Source organism: Protopterus annectens, chromosome 17.part0, assembly GCF_019279795.1.
Source record: "Protopterus annectens isolate FY-2018-M chromosome 17.part0, PAN1.0, whole genome shotgun sequence".
NCBI classification, from domain to species: Eukaryota; Metazoa; Chordata; order Ceratodontiformes; family Protopteridae; genus Protopterus; species Protopterus annectens.
The window spans coordinates 424,070,056-424,095,956 of NC_056751.1; the positions used below are offsets into that span (position 1 = coordinate 424,070,056).

A 25,901-nucleotide genomic window follows, 5' to 3' on the forward strand; every position below is an offset into this window, starting at 1 on the left:
ACACACACACACACACACACACCACACGTGAAAAAATTGTGTAATATAAAAAGATATGCAAATGAACTTGTAATAAGATGGAAATGAGGCATTCCATGCAAATGTGGCACGTGAATTATGCAAATGATGACATCAGACATGACAGAGCAATTTAGAAGTCTGTAAAGCAGGCATACTGTGCTGCCATATAGACCTTTTCAGAAAAAGTTTTGGTGCACGTCATGGATATCATAGAATATTCAAGGTTATAGCTTAACTTGTGTTAGTGGCTGCAGTCAGATCCAGTACTATCCATATCATCACAGGAGGTACCTTCAGCCCCCTAGATAGCAACACTTAATGGACCATCAGATAATGAATGATAAGAGGCTCAAGGGCTATGTGTCACCCAGAAGGAATCAAGGAGGATGTGTGGGATGTCCCTCCTAGTAGACACAAAGGTATGTGTAGCATTAACCGTCTAAGCTACAGTAATCTGACACATTAGGCATATCACAGGGTTCAGCCTCGAGCATCTTACACCATTTTCTTATGTTATGCTACTTCATGTGCAAGAGCATTTTTGTTTCCTCAGGACTGCAGAGGAGAGAACCATGACTATGTGGTTGTTTTGCAGCATAACCTGTTTTTCTAAAGTTTTGGGAGCCATAGACTATGTGCACATTGCCATCAAAGTCTTATCTGGTCCACAGGGACTGATATATATATCATTAGGAAGGGCTTCTACTTACTTATCTGCAAGGTAGTGTGTAAAGCCTATGACATTATGCCTAATGTCCCATTTGCCACAGTTCCCATTATTGGTTCATTGGAGGGAGCTTGCCATAGTGCTGTGATGGCCTGCAGTCTCTGAGCACAATATGGTCCATGACAGGGAAAGAGTAGAACTACAATATTGAATGTATGGAACCTGATGGGGAATCTCATGATGGAAGCCTACAGAATGTATATGCTAATGACCTGGGCATTGGCCACATGCAGGTATAGTACTCTGTATGACCACAGATGAAGGTGTAAATTTACAGCAATGTTCAGGGAAAGTCTACAGAGGGTCCCAGGTGTTGTTTCTGAGGAATATTGCTACTCAAGATCTTGCAACCATTGATGTTCTGGTGTGACAGGCTGTGAGGTCATAGCTTACAGTAAAGCTATGTTAGCAGTGGTCTTTGTCATATATAGGTGTGGCACATATGGCCACATGACATTCAGATTTTGCATGGTCATGTACTGCATGGCCAGTAGCACCAGTAAACTATAGGGTATTTGCTGTATGTCTCATCAAAGAACCCAGTGATGACACGTTTGTTACCACAGACATGAGCAGCTCCATGTCCTTATATGTTACATCACTGTGAAGATGCAGTATGTTGTCATACAAGTCAGAGAACAGACTCAGTCTCCCCAGTGCTGTTGGCAGCTGCTGTCATTCCCTGGATCACTGACCTGCACATTTATTGCTCCAATTGATTTTCCTAGATTAGGGATTGATCTGACATCATGGCAGTGCCACAAATCTCCACACTTCTTTTCCCTGCATTGTGTATGCACATGTTGGAGGCAGTGTGAATGTCAGTGCCTGTGTGAACTGGGAAATTATGAGGAGTCCAGGCAAGGCTCACTCTCCCACCTGCATAAGAGAGGACATTCCACAGACCCAGGCATTACAGACTCATGCATCTGACCAACCTCATATGCAAAGCCATGGAAAGACTTATCATGGAAGTAATCAATCAGGACAAAGGGAACTTCCAAACACCAGACTTATTTCAGTTTGGATTCATCAAGGGCAGGTCATGCTTACACAACTTGGAGAAGTTTTTGAAAAGGTCACCAAAGTAATGGATTCAGGCAAAATGGTACACACCGCATACCTCAACCTGGCCAAAGCTTTTGACACAATTCCCAATTCAGGCATAGTAGAAAAGCTAAATAAATTGGGAATAAACCCCTATATCACCTGTTGAATTATCAACTGGCTCACAGACAGGAGACAAGAAATCAAAATAAAGGAAGTTACTTCCACAAAGAGACCAGTCACCAGTAGAGTCTGCCATGGTTCTGTGCTGGGACCTCTCCTGTTTGGCATCTACTTTTCTGCAGTAAAAAACAATACCAAAGGGTTCTGATTGGCTAAGTTTGCAGGTGACTAAAAACCAGGAACAGTCATTGAATTTCTACAGGAAGGTTTGTACCAAATAAACAACTGCTGGCAAAATCATGCACTGAAATGAAATGCCGAAAATGCATTTTTGTATCCTTTGGGAAGTTATCTAACCCAAGGAACTACTACATTGATAATACACCCCTAAGAGTTGACCTGGTTGTTTAGGATTTGGGAATTTATGTGGACAGTGACCTAACTTTTGACCAACATGTGTTCATTATTGTAAGAAAGCCCTTCTATATTGCTATAAATAAAGGGATTGTGTCTAGATATAGGGATGTCATTTTCTCCCTTTACTCAGCCTTCATTAGGACATTCATTGAATATAATGCCCCCTTTGGCATGTATCGGTCTAGACACATGCAACAAATGGAATGCCACAGATAAACATTACTTAAAGGCTAGAAGGCCTAAATAACATGTCCTACATGGACCAACTTAAAGTCCTGTCATTGTACTCTGTATGCTACAGGCTGCTAAGAGGTGACCTACTGTATATCTGTCGTACAAGGCATCCCTCCCTGCCACTCCGTCATTCACCAGAGAAGCTAATTGAACTTGGGTTGCATAGGTCACAGTGAGGGTTTTATCCCTCTGTGCCACCAGAGAGGCTAGGGTGTCTGTGATGTTGGTGATATGGGAGCCCTTCTCTGCTTGTTTTGTGAATGGTACCACTGAGTCATTAAACTGTGCCATGTGCACATTGCTGTCATCTCCAGCCACAGGAGTCCTTTTTCTCTAGTAGAAACTGTAAAAGCATGAGCACAAATCCATTGGAAACACTCAGACATATGACTATAACCCCTTCATACCACATATCAAAATAGACAACTTAACCTGGGTGTGTTATATGGAGACTGCATACCTTGACATGTGGGTTGTTGCATTTGCAGTCCAGAGGTTCCTGAAAGGACAGAAATGCAGAAAGTCCTTGATGAATCAGCTCTCCTCGCACATACAGTGCATTGTATTGCAGAGATATGGAAGGGGTAGTTCCTACCTGAGGAATTCCATGCAGACATTCATGTGGCCATTGATAGGCCACCTTCTACCCCCTTAATTTGAGGGTCTGCTCCCCCTTTCCAGACAGGACAGCAGGAAATATTCCTTTGTGAGCTGTTTGCATGCAGTATCTTTTCAGTTACCCATGGAGGTACTTGTTGCAGACTACTATTGTGGCCATACAAGGCATTAACGTTCTGCACCCACTCTGTGCCACACTTGGTTCCAGTACATCTTGTCCATAGCACCTTTGCCTAGGATGCATATTCTGTGCATATAGAGGGGTGCAATTAACCTAATTCCCCTGGTTTGTGAAGTTTTCCAGCCATCACCTGTCTTAGGGGCCCATGGTAAGCTCTGTACACCTGTGGGCTACACGTCTGTGAATGGGTGTGTAAGGCCATCTGTGGAAGTCATCCACCTATGGTTACTGGCTGCCTTCCCCATTATACAGCTAGTTAGTTAGGTCCCTGTTCTACTTTACCCCCCACATGTACACTATACTGCTAGATATATGGTCACCTCACACCCTTTCCTACATCTGCATATTGGCCTCAGGTAATGTATTTGCACCCTGCTAACTCATCCCATTTTGTGCATTGCCATGCTTACCACTATGTAGAAGTGACCAAGGTCTGCACCACCACCACCAGAGCTGGACATGATATTGCCATGCCACTGTGTTGCATTCTCACTCCTATATACTGCAAAGTTTTCTGCCTTCAGCATTTGTGTAGCTATTTTCAGAGAGTTAGTATATGTGTACTCCTGTACTCCACTAATTTTTATTTGTAAGCATTCTTGTGAAAAGTGACACCCATGCTTTTCATCATGCTAATAGAGGTATTGTTGCATGGTGGTTATGTTATTGAATCAATTTAAAATCACTGTCTTTGAAATTAACTCAGAATGCAATGTGCTACTTAACCTGGACTAATGTTTATGTGTGCACTTATGGCTACCATTTTGCTCCCTGAGTGGACCTGTGTACAAGTCTTGACTTCCTTAGATGCTGCAAACTGCAGGCTGTTGCTTGGCATGCTAGGTATAACAAGAATTTATTGTTCTTCCTTCACAGATACTTTTCTGATCATCTACTAGGGAGGTATAATGGTCCCCTGTGGATGCCCAGCAAGAGCTTGCCAGGATGGTGAGGAACATCACTGCTATTACCCATTGTTGGTGAGCAGTGCTGGCACTAGTATAGCGATGTGTGGTGGTACTCAGACCTGTTTCACCATTTTGAGTTAGACACTGGGGGGAACAGAGAAAGGGCCAGCCATGTATTACAATGTTTTTCTGTTATTGTATGACTTTTTGTATCTGCATACTAAATACTTGTGCTTTTACAGCAGCTGAGTAGCATGAGAAGAACATGGCAGTATGTCACAGGAGACAGGACTTACTTTCATACCAGCACAGTGCACATGCCATGTGCAGAAACCCAATGTTCAATTGCCTTTAAATATCTGACATATGCGTATGCGGTAATGTGTTCCTTTTTTCTTATCATTTTGCAGTCTTGGTTTTGATGAGATAGTGCCACTGTGTCAGCAGTGGTAACCAGGTCTAGGAAGTTACCCTGTTCAAGTTCACCTAGAGGAATCGCTGATGGCATCAGTGCAGTGACTCATCTTTTGACAGTGGTTCAGAGGAACCTCCCCTCATCATTCAGCATCATTTGCAGAGGCTGTTGTTACATGTGGTACACTGAAAACTGCTAGATGCCCACCACAGCACTCTGAAGCACCTCCTGGCATGACTGGTCATGTCATGTGACCCTCAGACCCTGACAAGCTGGCCACAGGGATGCAGCTTGCCCATAACATTGACTGTAGAGGTGACCGATGGCTGGGGTTCACTCTCTGGGACAGTCTGGCATCAGATCATTACCTCTTCATTATCCCCCTCCAGGAATTCCACACCATATTGTGTCATTGTCCTTAACCTCTTCATTGTCATTCCTCACCAACACTAACTTTACACCCTCTGTCATTCTGTATCACTCTGTGTCCATTGACTGTCATCCCTTGTTCTTATCTATCTGTGGCTGCTTTTTTGTTTGCCTTTCTGCCCTGCTACTTTCTCTTCTTCCACTTTCCATTCGCCAACAATTCCTCTCTAACTGCGCCATCAACCTTTCTTCTTCATATTCAGCTTTCCACTCTCCCCACACAAAAAAATTGATCTCCTTTCCTCCACTCATCAAACCGTATTGTCGCCTCTATGCATTTTCCTCCATTTGCTATAGCGCTCTTTCCCACTTTCATGTCTTGCCTTTCTTCCCCATTTCAAAGAAGAAATGAAAAAATAGTTTACTTTCTGAAGTGCTAGCTATGAGGCACTTCATTGTTTACATGGATGTGCATTAACTGTTCTATGCTACCCTGAACTGGCAGTAACATCAACCATGCCATTCACTCACCTGTCTGCCATGCTACCCCCTCAATGTGCCAGCTGAGCACCTTTTTTTCCAGGTACCATGGTTCTTCTGATTTACTATACAGTCATTTGCTTGGACATTTTTGAGACCTGTACCTGCTTTGTCAGTATTACCATGCAGTGGTATTTGCTGCCTCAGTAGCACCTAATATCAGTCTCTTCTGATTCAGTGGTCAATATTTTTTTCATTGAATATTCAGAAAATAGTAGGTTAACACTTGCACCACACCTCCAGCCTCACATAGACCTACTAAACCAGCACTGTCAAAAATACACATAAATACATGAAATCATACTCAGAGGCTCTAAATAAAAACCTGCAAAAGCATTAGAGAGCTCCAAAGCAGACACCCACAAAACCTGCACCTCCCGTCACAAACCAGACAACACATAAAACACAAAATCAATGTGCCTCACAATCACAGCCCTTAAGACGAAATAACATACATAACACACTAGTAATAGGTGACTCAATAGTCAGGCACACTGATGCCCCACTCACTAGGCTAGACAAGGAGAAGGTTACTGTTAGCTGCCTATCGGGAGCCAGAATCCACCACATAACACAAGCACTCAGGTCACTCCAGAACAAGTAGAAATATGCCTCTGTCATTGTTCATGTTGGTGTGAATGACCTGAAATGTACCTGGACTACATGAAAAGAGACATGGAAGAGCTCTCTGATCATGTAGCCCAGGCGGGTATGACCCTGACCCTGAGTAGCATCCTGCCCTCACCAAGAATGATACCTCAGTATAAAGAAAAAAATGATCAATTTCACAATTGGCTAAGCTTCTGGTGTCATTCAAAGGGGATCCAGTGTCTGTCAGCCTGGGATGACATGCTCGACAAGCCGCATTGCTTCGCAAGAGATGGCTTGCAGCTGTCACCCCTTGGCTTTTGAATACTGGCCAAGGCTTTTGCTGCCCCCATAGTACCTTTTTTAGGCTTTTTTAGGCAAGGCTCAAAATTCAAACCCACCACTGTAAACAGCACAAGTAAAAAAATGAGGGTTATCCAAGGCTAACTTCGAAAGAAAAATAGCCAAGGATTCGAAAGATAACCACAAAGCTTTCTTTAGCTATGTCAAGAATCTAAGTGGCAACTTGCAGATATGCTCTGAGCTAGTGCAAAATAGCACAAAATAAACTGAACCTACTAATATTGCCAACATCCTGGCAGATACATTCAGTGCAAACTTCATCTCTCTTTCACCTTCAAAAGGGCCCACAACAATACCGGAAAAGTGTAGTGTCCCGGAAATCACAGAAGCACAGGTGAAAACAGCCCTTTCAAAAGCCAAAAACACAGCATCAATGGGGCCAGATGGTGTCCCAGGCTGCGTCTTGCACGAACTACAGAACAAACTAACCCCACCACCTAAACATGCTGTTCAACCTTAGCCTCTCCACAGACTATGTGCCCATAGAATGGCGCACAGCAATGGTTATTCCACTCCACAAAGGAGGGGCCACAACTGACCCTGGTAACTATCGCCCCATAAGCCTGACTAGCCTGGTCTGCAAGGCTATGGAGCGCATCATCGTGGAACTCATTAACAAAGACATTGGGAGCCTCCAAACACTTGACCCAACCAGTTCGGCTTTGTTAAGGGCAGATCATGCCTACTAAACCTGGTTGACTTCTTCGAGACAGTCACCAAGGCCATAGACGAGGGAAAGGTGGTTCACACAACCTACCTTGATCTCGTCAAGGCATTCGACACCATTCCTCACTCGGGTATTATAGAAAAACTCACCAGCCTGAACATAAACCCCTAAGTCACAAGATGGGTTGCCAACTGGCTTACAGACAGAACTCACATGGTAAGAATAGCGGGCTCCAGTTCTGACTCTAAACCAGTCACAAGTCATGTCCCACAAGGCTCGGTTCTGGGACCCCTACTGTTTGGCATATATTTCTCAGAAGTACAGGTAAACACAGGAGGACTATGGCTAACCAAGTTCGCCGATGACTGCAAACTGGGAGCCATAATTGACCCTCTGGCTGACATGGACATCCTTCAAAAAGGCCTTACTGAGACAGACACCTGGTGTCAAAGTCATGGCCTCAAGCTAAATGCCAAAAAATGCATAGTCATCCCGTTTGGGAAAAACAAAACACCCACGAATTACCACATAGGTGGCAGCCCCCTTAATACAGAAGCGGTAATAAGAGATCTGGGGACCCAGGTAGATAGTAATCTCTCCTTTGACAATCATATTGCCAAAGTAGTTAGGAAATCCTTCTATGTGGCCCATCTAATTACTAAGGGGTTCGCATCTAGAAATAAAGAGGTTATAATGCCCCTCTACTCGTCACTCATCAGACCCATCATAGAGTACAATGCTCCATTTCTGATGTACCTCACAAGACACTTCCAACAGCTGGAAAGACCACAAAAGCACTTCACCAAGAGGATTACTGGCCTCAAACATATGTCCTATGCAGCCCGACTGAATAAACTCCAGCTGTACTCAGTGGCATATCGCTTACTCAGAGGTGATCTCTGCCTGACTTACAAAGCCATGTCCAACTCAGAATTGATGGACATGCTCCACCTAAAGAAATCCAAGTCACTGCGAGTCACGCACTCTAGTGAGCTAAACCTTGCCACAACAATAATTAGAACATGCTGGAAGGATAGATTCCTGTCACAGAGACTCCCCATGCTTTGAAACAAAATTTCTAACTACATTAGGCAGAGCCCCTCACTAATACTCTTCAAGAGAAGCCTTGACGAGTGGATGGGTAACAGAAAATACACCCCTGGGATCACTTCATTGGCTCTGCTTGACAGAGGCTCAGTTAATTAATCAATGGGGTGGCGAAAGCCAACACACTCTGGCTAGGCATAAAAATGTCCTCGGGCAGATAGCCTAGTACCTACCTATGAACCTATAATGATGAGCAAGTGTAGCTCTGTATTTTGCTTGCTGTGCATTGTTGAAAGATATTTGTGAATGCATTGTATTACATTACCATATACCTTGGTTAGAAATCTTTGAATGTAAAAAGTAACAAAATGTAAACTTTCCCTCTGTATAGTTACTTCCCTCTTCATATTAATTACTTTCTTAAGCTTATGTGCTTCTAAAAATGAAATTGAATGCAATGTTTTTATCTGTTTCTTTAATTCTCCTTGTTGTGTACCCTGACAGCATGTAGCATAAGTTAAGACCATGTTCTACTAGACATAGATTCTGCAGCAGTCCTGGGTGTGATTTTCAAAGACTCCATCTGCCAATGGTTGCAATCTGAGCAAGCCAACCAGTGTTTGCTCCTAGGTTGCCTCTAAAAGATACATGTGTTACAGGGCTGCTGCATCTGCATTAATTTGTATTTGTAGATGGAGCAGTTTAAATTATAACCTTGGCCTGGGTTGTGGCTGGAAAGGGTCCTTGAACCATCCCACCAACCTGGTTAACAAAGCAAGCAAATAAATAAATAAGAAATAAATATAGAAATAAACGTCTGAGGCATCATCAGTGCATCATAACTATCTCTGTTGTTTCCACTGTGTCTCACACCTGGTCTTGTCTCTGATGCTTCAGCCTTGACTTACATGGTGGCAGCTAGAACTATCAAACTTCGCAGCATGTCTTTGGGATCGCGGGAGCGCCGGACCGGACGGAGGAGAAGCGCGCACCATCAGCTAGAACTATCAAACTAACATTTATTAAAAGCTGTTCTGGCAACATCATTGGTGTATATAGTGGCTTTCATAGATGGGAAAGCAGCTCACACTTTGTCTAATTTTATTAATTTGTGTTCAAATTACGCTGAAGTTAGGATACATAAATAGAGAGTGCATGGGTTTTCCTCCAACGTGAGGGATGCAGAGGGCTTGACTCTATGTAAAAACACTGAGGTTTTATTTTAAGTTTGTGTTTTGGTGATTTCAGTCGCACTTTTCCCTTACCAGTGTTTCATGCCTATGCGTACTGCTTCATCAGTGTCTTAGACCTACCTTTGCTGCTTCAGACATGCCTCATACTTGTCTCCTTTTGTGTCATCAGTGGCTTCCATCTGTTTATTCTGTTTCAGCATGACTGTTTGCTTTTCTGCTTCACATAATGTAGAACTGTTTTCTTTGCTTCAGCAGTACACCAGATGTATCTCTGCCGCTTCAGCTTTGGCTTAAACCTTTCTGCTTTAGCAGTGCTTTAGACCTGTCTCTGTTGCCTGAACGGTACATCACACCTGTGTCTTCTGTATCAGCAGTCTGTTACATCTATCTTTGCTGCTTGTACCTTTCTTCATGGCTAAGACTTCACGCTTCTCTTTCCTTCTGCCAGAGTGCATTAAACCTATCTGCACTGGTTCAACAGTGTCTCATCTTCCTGTACTGCTTCTGGAAAACCTCAGGCTTGTCTGTGATATGGGTAGTACCTCACACTTGCATGTGTTCCTTCAGTAGTGTCTTAGACATTCTTTCTGTGCTTGAGCAGTTTCTCACACCTATTGGATACTTTAGAAATGCCTCACACTTGCCTATTCTGTTTTCTCAGTAAAGCACTCTTATTGCGTCTGTTACTTTGGCAGTGCCTGCCTTGTGTCTTCTGTTTCGCTGCTAAATGACATTTGCCTCAGGTTGTACCTCCCCCCTTTTGCATCAGCAGTTTTTCATGGTTCCTTGTGCTTCAGCAATACCCTGCAGCTATCTTTGCTTGTGCAGTGTCTAAGACTTAAGTTATCTGCTTCAGCATTATTTCACACCTAATTCTATTGCTTCACCTGTGCCTTAGAGCCGTGACTCCTGCTTCAACAATACTTCAGAAATACTCTAGAATATTCTCTGTCACTTTAGCAGCATCTCACATCTGTATCTGATTGATTCTTCAGTGCCTGACACATATGTCTTGTGCTTCAGTACTGCCTTATACCCAATCTCAGTCCCATTTCTTCTTCTCTAACAGTGCTGCAAACTGCCTGTTTTACTTAAGCCATGTACCTTACTTGTCTCCATATTTCAAGGAAACACACAAGTTGAGCTGACACTACAGCGAGGAGGTCACACAGTAAGAAAAAAATAAGTAAAAACTTTAATCACAACATACAGAATGTAAATAACAAAATGAAATAAAACAACAGGAGATAAGCGCTTTTGACGTTTGCCTTCATCAGATCTTAACAGAAACCACATCTTCATTTTTAGAGTCCCAGTATTGCTTCAGCCAATAAAATTATCTCCTTAATTTCCTCCCTTTCAGCAAGAGTTTTAAAGCCACCTTGTCATTTAATCCAGGCAGTTTATTTGCCTGCAAGTCCACAATCCAATGTGCTTCAATAGGCTCAGTTCTGTTTGTCAGATCCCCACCTCTTAAGTTTTCAAGAACAATTTCCAATACCATAAAGCAAAAACAAAGTCCAGCATAAACTGAAATATGCTGAAATAAGGCATTAGTTCTATTACAAAGCCTAATGTCACTGAGATGTTGCAATATCCGATCTTTGAGTGATCTGTTTTTCTTGTCAACATTAAATCTACTGCATGAGTCACATTCAGCATTGTATATCACATTCTTTGTGGAACAATCTGCGTAAGTCCTTAGATGAAAAGTTCTCCCAGTTATGGGGTGCTGAAAAAAGTTTTTAGAATTAATATAACTACAGGCTTTGCATTTCCTGCACAGAAAAGTACCAGTTCGCATTGATGTTGAGACAGTCTTATTAAAACTCCCATCCCTGCATAATAGTCTTTTCAGATTTTTCTTGTTGTTAAAACAAAACCTGGGTTTTTCACCCACAATATCTTTGATGTTATTGCCCACTGTAAGAATCTTCCTGTTATTTCTTATAAGCTGACATACATGTGTAGCATCATTGGTGTGTGTGTAAGAGAACATCTTAAGCCTTCTGTAGAATTAGTAACATTCAAAACATCCCCAGATGTCCTGTGTTCACCCACTTCCATAAAATATTTTCAACCCCTAGTATGCTGTTGGGCTTCAGTTTCCAGCATTACTTCATGTATTTCTCTTTGCTTATAGCCTCAACTTACAAAATATTCCTTCAAGCTTTGTGTCTCATTCTCATAATCTCACTCATTGGTGCATATCCTGCAAGTTTTAAGAAATTGTCCTTTGACAACATGTGGAAACACATGCTTAGGGTGCATACTTGCCCTGTGCACAAGGTGTCTCCATACTTCAGCTGTGGCCATCGCCATATCTCTTAACTGTCCATATTTTTGCAGAATATCAAGATTTTTTTTGCCGCAATTTTTTGGTCTGTTCCTCATAAAATTTGTGATTTTCTGAAAAATCACTGAGGACTGAAGTCACTAAATAATGACATGCATCTGAGTTTCAGACTTCATATCCTTCAGAAAATGTATGCTAACACAAATCCTGTTATTCTAGCAACTTTCTAAGAGCAAGATTTAAAATCTGTCTGTTTTTACCCACCCCCCAGCAGGAACTAATTAAAAATAATCTCTATAAAACGTGGTCTAAAATCATGGATGATCTCTCAAGATGGAAAAATTTGACTCTCCTCCTCCTTTCCAAGACAGCTATTATAAAAATGAATATCCTCTCCAAAGTTCTTTTTCATTTCTATGCCCTCAACCAGAACATTCCTAACAGCTTTTTCTCGAAAATGGAAACTATACTAGGGAAATTTATATGGTACCCTAACAATGCTTGGATCAGCTATTCTAAACTAACCCTTCCCAAAGAAAAAGGAGGCATGCGCCTCCCGGATTTTCTAACATACTATTATATAATAAATGCTAGCCATATTATACACATAACTAACTACGATCCTTTAAATAAAGCTTGGAATCCCCCTGGTTAAAAATCTACCATTCACACCTAATGGCATCCAAGCTTAATCCTAAAGCAACCATTTTCCTAAATACCAAAACTCTCAAAGACTTTAAGATTCATCCTACATTAATAAAAATACTGTAGGGTTCCAAAAGCTTATATTATCTCTATACCTAAAAAATTCCTTAATGATGGCCCAACCAATTCACTTAAATCCTAACTTCAAACTAAACAACAACATGCTAAATCTAGACAAATTTTCTGTCATTAAGAATTGTATAGTCTGGGACTTTTATAAAATCAAAGACCACCCATTTGAATGTATTATAGCATCCTTGGCAGTCAATAAAAGATATTACATAATTGTCAAACAAATAATATACCTAGTAACCCTAGTTACAGACAGGATCGAAGTGACGCCGTTAGATTTCCAACTCTATTAGCAATTAATAACACAGCTTCTGTTAAGGTCTAAAATGCTTTCAAACGCTTACAGTCTAATAACAAAAATAAAACACCATGACAAAATTTTATTTCTAAGTACTTGGAGAGCCAAAACAAAGAAATATCTCTGAACCAAAAGCTTGAGGCAATTGATATAACACTAAAACTAACTCCCTTCAAAAAATTAATCTATACTCAGTTTATGATAACAACAATGCCTATCATATGCCTTTATTTCTGAGTAAAATCAATTCAAACATCTCACCTCTATGCCCTACCTGTCCCAACTCAGTAGCCGATGCTTTACATATATTTTGGTCCTGTAAAAACGTCTACAAGCTCTGGTGCTCTTTGAGAGCACAACTCGAGAAAATGGGATACATGAAGTCCACCCTTTCATGGGAAATGTCAGTTTTGAACATATTTCCTAGATCCTACAATTCTGTGTATAAACATATTATTGTTACACTGTGTGCATTACTCAAAACCTACATTACACTCAACTGGCTAGATAGATCTAAAACATCTTGGAAAGAGTTTAAATCTATGGCTACCAAGTATGTTATGGCAAGCAAACTAAGTACAATAAGCAAAAAGAAAATAAAGTACTTCCAGAAATACTGGAGTAACCTTATAGAAGTTCTTAACTAGACCCTCATTTATTTTAAATTCCTTTTCTTTCTCTTCCTTTGCTTTTTCCCTCTCTCTTTTCCTAACTTAAATAGTCTTCCTCTTAAAACACTCTACTTTCTGTTTTTCAACCTTACCAGACAAGGATGTTAACTTCCAGCCAATCCATAAAGGGATATAACATATAGTTATCACCATACCCTATACCACTAATGGTAGTAGTAATATTCAATTTATCTATTAATTATCTTTTATCAGTGACAACCATGTGTGTGTGTGTGTGTGTGTGTGTGTGTGTGTGTGTATATATATATATATATATATATATATATATATAGTTAATTAGAATAGGTTTAGATATACTGGTACATATTATCTTATGGGATAATTTGGTTTGTGCAATGGCTAATACTTCCATTTATGATCTTATGTTTAATTGTAAGCATCTCGCTTAGTAAATGTTAATTATATTTCCTGAAGTCTATTACTGAATGTACCTGACAACAAACAAATATTCTAAGTGAATGTAAAGTTATTTCTTTCATTGTTTGTTCTTCTTTTACCTGTATTTGTTTTGTATACTGAAAATTGTAATAAAAATCATATTATAAAAAAAAAAAAAATCTGTCTGTTTTTGGGGCCTTTGTCCCCTCATTATTTTAGACTTTGTCCAGATTTATTGACTAAGAAGTTGAGAAGTATGTGCCTCACTGTTAACGAAGTGCCACCAGTAAGTATTTAGGTAGATATATCTAAGGGTATTCGGAATGATGAAAAATTCTGAGTAGTTTAATTTGTTGTTGAACCTCAGAAGGTGCATTCCTTTCCTATAGGTAAACAAGCTGTGATAGCCAATATCTTATAGATCTGAGTCTGATTTTCTTGATATTAACATGGATCCAAGCACACTAAAATTCCATGGTCATAACTAAAAACAGGAGCTTGTGTCTAATGCATTATTTGTATTACAAACCTAAATAATATAAAAAGAGAGAAAAAACAGTAAGAGTCAACAAGATCATATAAACTTAATTATTGTTGCTTTTTTGTTAATAATCTAGAACCTTTCTTTAAGCTTAATAGAACTTTCCATTTTAGTAACATGCTGATTCAGGTACAGTGGTTATGGTCGCAAACAATTTCACTTACTGCCTTCCTTGCGATATTCAATCAAGTATCCATCAAGACCACCAGCTCCCACTTTTTCTGGTGGTCTCCACTTCAAGGTGACTGTAGTGTCTGTTACATCTTCCACTGAAAGATGTGTGGGTTCACTGGTTGGAGCTGTGCAAAAGAAAGATTCTAGTGTGAATTTTTCTTAAATTTGCAAAACCAGACAGCAATTAAACATTCTCTATGGAATTCCAAAGTGGTAAAAATACACATGCAAAAAAAAATGTTAAAAAGTAAAATAAAAAAATGCATACACACACAAATATATATACATATGCATTCATATATATACATATATAAGGTTGTGCATTAGGCCAGCACGTAAAACTCTACTGCCAATCATTAGCGGACCGGAGTTCCGCTGTGGTGACCCCTAACCAGGAAAAGCCGAATGACACAAACAAACAAACATATGCATTCATATTGTATATATATATATATATATATATATATATATATATATATATATATACACACACACACACACACACACACACACACACACACACACACACACACACACATATATATATATATATATATATGTGTGTGTGTGTGTGTGTGTGTGTGTGTGTGTGTGTGTGTGTGTGTGTACAGAAAAATGCACACACTTTAAATGCTCACATATAATTGTTGTTTCCACAAATCTGTATATTAAATGTTGTCCTAGTCATATGATCTGTTGTTTTCTCAGGAAAGAGAGAATGGTGAAATTTCAGCAAATATGATGTCTGTTTTACTGCAAATGTGTGAGACTACAGCCAATATTTAATAGTGCCATATAGATTCTATTCCATATTATTCAACAGGAAGAGCAGTCTTATCTTCATGGTGCCTAAAAAATATGCATATTTAAGTCTGATATATTCTTCCTGCACATTACACATTAGATGTCTGTCTCATTAGACACTAAATATTGTTTTGATGATTAAAGCTAAATCCATGTAGGAGGTAAACTGGCAAAGAGATTATTCATCAGCATTTAAATCTGGGTAGTTAGTGATTAGGAATGTGTCATAATGATGCATTTCATTGTCTATTATATGAGTATATAATGAAACATTTTAATTCATCATAATATATGCCATTTTCTTTGACAGATATGACTCTGAACAACAATGTAATATTAGAGTTGATTTTTAAGCACATTATGCCCACTAAAGGGAAGCATATATGCCCACTAAAGGGAAGCATACTGGCTTGAAATTAATTGTGGTTTCTGTTCTTGCTATACTGATGGTGACCAAGGTTAAATTACTGTCCCTGATATTTCAGAATAAGTCTGAGGACAGAGTGGGACATATCAGAGCTATGCTGCTCCCTGGTGGAGTCCATGCAAATGTACAGCTTCACTATGTAACAGTAGGTTAGGACTGTTACTTTAGGCCTGCAAGTACTTGATTCCATATGGCCATGCATATGCAAAATGCCTCCCCATTGCATAGTGAATACAAAGCCATGGCTCAGGGTTAGGGACTGACACAAGTAACAGCTGTCTAGTATCTCAGATTAGTCTCGCACCTTTTTTTCTGCTGCACTAGGGTCTTCTGTTTTACTGCACTCAGGGATGAGAGATGGAATATAGGGCTGTAGCACTATGTGCAGTTGAGAAAATTGGGATGATAAATATTGGATTTATCTGGGATGAAAAACAATATGACATAAGAATTGGTTGTATTTGCCATGGATACTAGGTGTGATACATTATTCATTTTCAGTGTTACCACTTCTGCCAGCATTGTTTTTGTTATGGACTTTTACAAATGGCATAGTTTCATTGGCCAGCTTTATAAACTTTGGCTCTACAGACATTCTTCTTCAGTTTGTTTGTGTCTTTCGGCTTTTCTCGGTTAGGGGTCGCCACAGCGGAACTCTCGTCCGCTAATGATTGGCAGTAGATTTTTACATACTGGCTTGCCGGGCCTAACGCACAACCTTCAACGAAGGAGTGCCCATTCACGTATGTCGCCACACAGAAGACGGTCTAACTGAGAATCAAACGGGCAACATCTAACATTCTTCTTCAGTAATCTTTTAAAACAGAACTTTGCCATAAAGAGAAAAATACCCCTTTCTCAAATCTTTTGTGAATTATTAATTGCCCCTATAACTCTTCTAATAACAGTGATAAATTCATCCAATAAGGCACAAATACTGTGGAAAATATGTAATAGTCCTAAAGAGTAGCATTATAAAATGGAAAAAAAAAAGAAAACAAAACCAATAAAAAGGACACAGAAAACCTTCAAACATTATCCAGCCTAAAGCAACAAGACCAAGTTCAACTCTATATAAAATAACGCACAAAAGAAGCATATTTTAATTTGAGGGTAAGCTTGCCATTAAGATACATGCCAATAATAAGGCCTCTTACAAGTATGTCTGACAAATGAAGAGGGAGTTACAGGAAAGTAATGTGTTGTAACAAAATGATAACATAACTGAGACAACAGAGATGGCTAACATACTAGCATACACAGCTGGAGACAATTTCAGGTCAGAAATGGTATTCTGTCCATTATTCTTCCCTGCAGAATAATTACACCCAGAATGATCACCTCTGACCTCAATTGTCTAAGAAACACCATTTCCTTGGGACAAGATGAGATACAACAGAAATAACCTGGTATACCATCTTATGCACTTTTTTAACAGAGCATTAAAAACTATCTATATTCCTTGTATCTGAAAGTAGACTGTTGTGGCCTCAATCCACAAGAAAGCTGCTTCTAAAGACCCCAGTAATTCCATGCTGCTCAACCTGACAGATATTGTGCAAGATGATGGAGAGAATCATCATGGCACTTATTAAGGCAGGCATGGGAAACCTCCTCCTGAATGACTGGATATTAACAAATAGACCAACACTCTCCTCACATCCTGGCTGTCTCTTAGACAGCCTTAGTGACCACCTCCCTACATTCCTACTTAGGCAATGTATATAGCCATCAAAGCATACTACTTACCAGCTAATTAGAAATAATAAAAAAAACTTTAACCCGAAAATTTCTCATCTACTCTCAAACAATGTAGCTGGGAACCTCAAGCAACTTTACCTTCCAAGATATCTTAAATATACAAGCAGCCCCCTCTGATCCTTGAAACTCAAATTCAACTTTGCCCCATGGCTAAGCAAAGAACCAGATCATTAGTAAAATCAGGAGACAAAGCCTGGGATTTGGCTCAAAAAACTAGAACACAAGCCACCAAGCAAGCCTGTGGCTAATGACCACAAAGGCCTTTTTAAGCCTAGCCATAGGTTCATAGGTAGGTACTAGGCTATCGGCCCTGGGGCCTATACAAGCCCAGCCAAAAAGGTACCCTGGCTTTTGCCACCCAAGAAAATTATTTTCCTGTGCCACTGTCGAGCAGAGCCACAGAGGTGATTGCCGGGGATACATCCCAAATTTCTGACAAGTTCTGATACTCTTGATAAGTATAAGCGCACACACACACACACACACACACACACACACACACACACACACACACACACACACACACACACACACCTTACTTGCAAGAGCATTGAACTCATGCACACACCCCTTGCAAGAGCACTGAACTCGTACACACACACACACACACACACACACACACACACACACACACACACACACACACACACACACACACACACACACACACACACAGCCTGGGAGATGAACCCAAGCTTGTAAATGTTTCATCTCCCAAGCCCCCGAAAGCCCTCAGAAATAAGACAAAGAGACTAGTCAAACAGGACAAAATAAACTACTACCATGATGCTCATTTTAAACACCAAAACAACCCTCAAAAAGTTTGGTCAGCTATTAATAAAATTCACCAACCAGGTAATGCTAGTACTCCCTCCCCATCCACTACTAACTCAGATACCATAGCCACCCGGTTTAATAAATATTTCACTAAGACCATTTCAGCCCTCTCTACCAGTCACTTCCCCACCAGTACAACTATTGAACAGATATCTCAGAACAATAACAACACCTTTTCTCTAACCAGTCTCAACTGACTTAATAAAAAACTACTAAAAAAAAAGTAAAACTTACAACTCTAGCTGCTGATAACCTACCAGCAGACTTTCTCAGAATTGCTTCCAACAGTATTGCATACCCAGTATCCATCCTTATCAACAGATCCATTTCTGAACAACAAGTCCCTGCTATTTGGAAAACCTCACACATTATTCCACTATACAAGGGAGACAATTCAACTAAAATGTCCAACTGTCGACTAATAGCTATCTTATCCATTCTGTCCAAAATACTATAGAAATATATACATAGACAAATAATTGATTATCTGCATACTAACAAACTTCTGTCCCAGTACTCAACATGGCTTTCGCCCCTTCCACAGTACCACCGGTGCTCTAATTTCCTTCACTAACACAATTCATCACCACAGAAACAATGGCAATTTTGTATCCACTATCTTTCTCGATCTATCTAAAGCCTTTGACATGGTTTCACCCAGAAAACTAATTAGGATACTCTTTGAACTGAATATAAGCCCGTCTACCCTTTCTTGGTTCCAAGACTATCTGAATGGAAGCCAACAAGCAGTACTTTGGCAAGAAAACCTCTCTGCTCTTCTGCCTCTTACCCTAGGTGTTCCTCAAGGCTCCATCCTAGGTCCGCTACTCTTCTCTGTATTCACTAATGATCTCCATACTTCAGCACCGCAAGCTACTGTGATCTAGTATGCAGACAATTCCACTTTAGTCTACACTGCTTCTGCTATGCATGAACTGCATTCACTAAGACAAGACTCCTTTACTGCAGTAGAAGCACGGCTAACCAATGCCAAGCTAATTCTGAATCCCAACCAAACCAAATTCTTGCTTTTCCATCCTACTGGGCCACCGATATCTCCCCCTTAACATCACATCCAGAAACCATACAATCATCTCACATGTAGCCCACACTAAACTATAGCAACCTGAGATTTGACATCCATATTTTATAAACCATAAAAAAGTACACAAAAAACTTGGTATACTGTATAGAAATAAACATTGTCTTACAAAAAACATAAAATCAACAATAACACAAACACATCTCATCTTATCTCTCCTTTATGCTTCACCTATTCTCACTAATCTCCGGAAATCAGATCTAAAGTTAGATTCCTGCTATAACAAAATAGCCAAGTTTGCCACAGAACTCCCCTTCAGGTCACATCACTGTACAACACTCAAACATCTTAACTGGCTAGAACTTCCTCAAACCTTACTCTAAAATCAACTAACTATGGCCCATAAGATTCTCAACCAACCACAGAAACCCCCCTGCCCTCCAGAATCTACTACATCCTTACTCCAGCAACAGGACCCTCAACTCAAAAAACAAACCACTACTAAACGTAACTAAATCCAGTAATACTTCAGGAGACTACCTCTTGTCAAACCATATAGCTAAAACCTGGAACACACTGCCATATGATATAACTTTTAGAAGCAGTTTATCCCAGTTTAAAAAAATACTAAGATCTCATCTATCTTCTACATGGCTATGCTCCTGCACTACCCCAGGATAGTTTCTTTTTTAGCCTTAAGCACTGTTAACACTATTTCTGAACTCTCTGCACATAACATGTAATCTTTTAACCTACAATTGCAATACCAATGTCTCCTTTTTAATTGTAAGAATAGTGGTATCCAGTTGGTTCATCCCCTCCATGACAAAACATCCACCATAGCATTGTAATAACAACTATGGTTATTACTCTATGTTTCTATATTATTATGTTATCTGTACGTTATATGATCCATGCTACTCATGAATTTTATAATTTTGTACGCTCTCCTGTCCACGTAACAGTCCATCTATGATATGAGTTTTTCATATACATCATCATTTACACAAGATACTGTTATGTCTACAATGTTTTTCATATGATGTACTTTCATGTGTATTTCATTGCTTTTCCTATCATGTACTTCCATATAGTTTATTGTTATTTATTGTTTATGTGGAGCTTTGCTCCCCGAGCCTTCACTGAAAAAGGAGTTGTGTCCAGTTGGACTTTCCCAGTAAACAAATGTAAAATAAATACAATAAATAAAATAAATGATCTAACCCAGCATGTTTATTTCACAGACAGATCTTGTACACTTAAACTCATAAATTTTTTGAGAGTGTGACTGCCATCCTTGACGATAGGTTGTGTGTCAGTTTAGCTTGCCCCAGTCTTGCTGAAGAATTTGATACCACACTACATGACTGCAACATACATTAAAATCAGAGACATAAAAGTAAATGAAGCCATAAGTTGGGGCCGCAATTCTCAATGTAGTTGTACACAATAGGTGGGAAGAGGATGATTCTTGCCTTGTAAACACTATCCTCTGTCACCACTGGAGTCCTTCATGACTTTGTCCTGGACTAAATCCTCTCCTGCATCTTTTTTTTTTTTTAGACATTAGAATGGATGTTAGCATCTGTCTCACTAAACATGCAGATGTCTGCAAACTTTAAAACATTATTCTTAACTCTGCTAACATCACCTCCCTTCAAAAAGCATGTAGCAGTACATGTAAATGGTGTAGCAGAAATGATCCTGCTTTCAGTGTCAAAAATTGCACCTTTCTATCATTGGCACCCCCCCCCCCCCATCTCACCATATTTGTACAGTCTTGATTGGTAACAACTAAATGTTTAGAGGTTTTAAAGGGTAGAAAATAATAGAAGACCATGGAGTCTTTGTAGACGATCACCTTTCATTTGATACTCCCTAACCCAATTCAAGTGCAACTTGGACAATTGGATGGGGAATAGGAAATTCATCCCTGGCTAATGGACACAGGCAACCTGTAAATGGTTCATCTACCAGGCCCCTGCTTACACTTTTCAAGGGTATCTGGACTTGTCAAGAGATTTGGGATGCATGGCTAGGCTTAAAAAGGCCTTTGTGGTCATTAGCCTAGTAAACACCTATGAACCTATAAAGCTATAAAGCATATGCGGTTACTTAGATGATCTTCTGTATGGTTAGGATCCATGTCAGGAAGGTAACTGTCCTTCTGCATACAGTCTAGTATCAGTACAGTTACAGCATACAGTATTCTGGTTCATAACTCACTCAAGTGCCACCTGGTGCAGTTGGAGAAGATACAGTGATTCCTTACAAAGAAAATCAAAGGGTTTAAATTCTTGTCTTTTAGCCAAAGACTACAGCATTTTTCTCTTCCATGTATTTTGCATCTTCTTTTTCTGGAGCTTGCCTTTCTCCCGGTTTCATCTGGACAGCCATCCCCAGTGCCCCATGTCCATAGCTGGTTGTACTGGACACTCCATTCTACACATCATGGAGAATAACTGATTTTATGGTCGAGTCCAATGTGGCACCTGAGGACATCCAGGGGTCGGGCTTTACTATCTACCTTCAACTGGGGGTTCTGTTTATGGCCTTCCTCAGTTAGTCCCCACAACTATGAAGTTATATCTGAGGGGAGGGAGTGCAATGGGGAAGTGAGGTATTTCACCTTGCCTTCACAGCAGCTCTGCCATATCCACACCCTAATACCCCCTTTGGACCACCCCCTCCCACCATCCACAGCCTACGACAGGGATTGTCATAGGGAGAGCCAACATGAACGTCCCCTCCCCGGAATGGGTATGCCTTGGCCCTCCCCTGCTAGCTCCTCAAGCACCTGAGCCACTAATCAAACTCAAGTCACATGGCTTATAGTCAGAGCTTTATCATTGTATGCCATGACTATAATATATTTTCAGAAGAGACCTACACCTGATACAAAGAGCATTAAAGGACCCCTTACTATTTGAAACCCTTTGCTTTGCATACCCCTAGGTGACTTGAACACAAGAGGGCACTTGGCCTCAGTAAAAATTAATATCATCTGTACTGTGAAACATGACAACTTCATAACTCAAAGATTCCTGTGCGTGTGGAATAAGATCCCCTTCTATATGAAACTCTGTCTATCAATCTATATCTTCAAGGTGGAAATGGATGAATTCACAAGCACGCATAATTTCCAACATGTGATCAGGATGTCAAGCATCAGCTTAGCCAATAAGTCTCAAGCTTGTTCACAAAATCTATAAGTCTATAGACCTCTAATCCTAGAGATGCATACATATGCTATCATATAAATTATTCATCTAAGATGGTGCTTGTCATCACATAGGCAACAAAGTAACTACAATACTCTGATCCAATACAAGTACTTATGCAACAGACATATGGAGGTTCACTACTAAATTGGTAAGATTTGTAGAACCATTTGATTTGCAAGATTTGTAGAACCATTTGATTTAAAATGCTTCTAAAGAAAAGAGCAGCAATATGGTCTCTTGAAATCTGTAAAGATTTATTCAAGGTAACCAAAACTGTTAAGTCACTGAATATGTGTAACTTTTACCTAGAGCTGCTGTGCTGTATATTAAAATGATTGCAGTCTGATTGAATTTAGGTACAATGAATGTAATAAGGCCCACTGTAGAAGCTTACCAATCGGCATGAATGGCTTAGAGCACTGACTGGGTGGAGAAACACCAATGGCATTGACAGCAAAAATTCTCATCTCATAGAAGCATCCCTCAATCATGTTGATTGCTTGATAGGTGGTGTCTTGGTACAGTTCAAAGTTCAGCTTCATCCAGCGGGAACTGCCTTTCTTCTTTCTCTCTAGTAAGTAACCTAGGCAAAAGTGACACACAAAAAATGAGAATTCATTTCTGTTGTCATCATTGTAACAACACACTGATCAATCATGCTTACATGTCTGTAGCCCTAACTATACAGAACTCACTTTGACATTATATTAGTTGTGCTGTCCTTACTGCAGCAGACTGAGAACTACTGAAGCCTCTCTGTCCTGTGGTATAATGTCTTTTCAGGGTTGTACAAACATATATACACACAAATATCCTATTGAGATAGGCATTTAATTGCCAAGTTAATGTTTAATTAAACTAGTGTTTACATTGCTCACTGAATAAACAGCAAGTCAGACTTAGAAAAGGAACTGAGTATAAACGTGTGGCTATACAGCTTAATATACAAATCACTGTAAGAATGAATGGAATCAGGCAGATTCTGTTTCCCATATGTGTGGTTGGTTGTTGTGCATCATCAGAGCAATGCTTTGTCCCATACTTGTGGTTGGTTGTTGTGTGTTATTAGAGCAATGCATTGTCCCATGCTCGTGGCTGTTTGTTGTGTGTCATCAGAGCAATGCATTGTCCCATACTTGTGGTTGGTTGTTGTGTGTCATCAGAGCAATGTGTTGTCCATACTCGTGGTTGGTTGTTGTATATCATGAGAACAATGCATTGTCCCATACTCATGGTTGTTTGTTGTGTGTCATCAGAGCAATGCATTGTCCCATACTCGTGGTTGTTTGTTGTGTGTCATCAGAGCAATGCATTGTCCCATGCTCGTGGCTGTTTGCTGTGTGTCATCAGAGCAATGCATTGTCCCATACTCGTGGTTATTGTGTATCATAAGAGCAATGCATTGTCCCATACTTGTGGTTGTTTGTTGTGTGTCATCAGAGCAATGCATTGTCCCATGCTCTTGGCTGTTTGTTGTGTGTCATGGTAGCAATGCATTGTCCCATGCTCGTGGCTGTTTGTTGTGTGTCATCAGAGCAGTGCATTGTCCCATACTTGTGGTTGTTGTGTATCATAAGAGCAATGCATTGTCCCATACTTGTGGTTGTTTGTTGTGTGTCATCAGAGCAATGCATTGTCCCATGCTCGTGGCTGTTTGTTGTGTGTCATCGTAGCAATGCATTGTCCCATACTCGTGGTTGTGTGCCATCAGAGCAATGCTTTGGATTATAAGCAGTATGAGTTATGCACAAAACTAACCATTTGGTATATCAGTCCTATTATAGGAACTCAAAAATTACTTTGCAGTATCATACTAGGGTGAACAAATTTCCAGATGTAATGTTGACACCTAGTTGCATACTGTGCTAGAGTTCTTCTCTTTGAGTGAACTTTTGGGCACTATTCCAAAAATAAGTACGCACTTAAGAAATACAGAATGACCAGGAAGCCCCCATTGCCTAATGAAAAAGGATAGAACTTTACAATTGTAGCCATTGCTCAGTAAAATCAGTAAACCCATTTTACAGCTTACCTTTGAGAGGCTGTCCACCATCATACTTTGGAGTGTCCCATACCACAGTGGCAGTGTCTTCACCAACTCCAGTAATCCGGACATTTTCTGGGGGATCAGGAATGTCTGAAACAGAAATTAAAAAATAAAATGAGATGAGCAGGAAACCCTTGAAAGGATACTTATCTTAATCAGGATTCTTTAGTTATGTGAAAGATAAGTGACTTTGTGATGCTATCTACAGTCAAAGAGACTATCAGAGAACAGTAAAATGGAAAATAAAACAAGAACATTGCCTTTCAGTACACGCTGTAAAAATAGGGAAAAGAAATCAGGTAACTAAATTTAAAGTACTGAAAAAGCTTTCAGGGCACTCTGACTGATGAGCTCACATGCAGCTCAGATTGAATGAGCTATTCCAGCATTATATAGTTCATTGTTAATTTTGAAATGCTTGTCAGAAATAACATAAGGCTGCTACACAGTACTAGATTATTTCTGAGAAACTTAAACATAAGCTACACAAAACAGACTCAGAAGCATGCAAATTATCAGACAGTAGCAGCTCTTACTAAAAGGAATGTTTTGTTGGGTAGAAAGCAAAACTCACAGCTCTTTACCTTTTTTTTTGAAGAAGACCACACACTAAATAATGCTACCAGAGGTGGTATTATTTATATTGCGTTACTTAATGCTGGGTTAGCAAAATATGACAGCTGAGTAAAAATGGTCTGTATCCTGTTCCTGGACAAAAATTCTAAAAACTATGATAATAACCGCAACTAAAAAGCTCTGACATTAAAGAAGTGCAAGTATTTACTGAAAAACAAACAAAACTAAGAACCAAAAAGGTAAGGATTCAGCTAAAGCAGTGGTGCACAATGTCCGGCCCATGGGCCAAATCTGACCCACAACGCAATGCCATCTGGCCCCCAGAGAGTAACCAAAAATTAAAAAAAAAATTTTATGCCTTACTCCAGTCACACAAACTTTGCAGCACGTGCTTACTTACCTAATTGACTGCAGTTGCGCACATCTCTAATTTTAGCCGCGGAAGTAACTATTCTATGTTGTTTATAACTTATAGTTTGTAAACAGTAGTAACTTTCTGCAAGAGCTTGTAATCAGTCATGGCTGCATGCTAGAATAAAGTTAAACGCAAAGTTGTTGTAGAAAACAGG

At 39.9% G+C, this 25,901-nt stretch overlaps 1 protein-coding gene across 1 annotated transcript in view; it reads right to left on the reverse strand.

Moving 5' to 3' along the window:
- The window catches only part of MYBPC2 (myosin binding protein C2), a 591,519-nt gene that overhangs the window by 134,635 nt on the left and 430,983 nt on the right, over nucleotides 1-25,901 (reverse strand). Inside the window, exons 19-21 of the mRNA XM_044059467.1 lie at nucleotides 24,742-24,846; nucleotides 23,104-23,292; nucleotides 14,605-14,739 (exon numbers count right to left, since the gene is read on the reverse strand). Coding sequence (XP_043915402.1) covers nucleotides 14,605-14,739; nucleotides 23,104-23,292; nucleotides 24,742-24,846 — 429 coding nt within the window. The remainder of the gene's footprint in view (nucleotides 1-14,604; nucleotides 14,740-23,103; nucleotides 23,293-24,741; nucleotides 24,847-25,901) is intronic.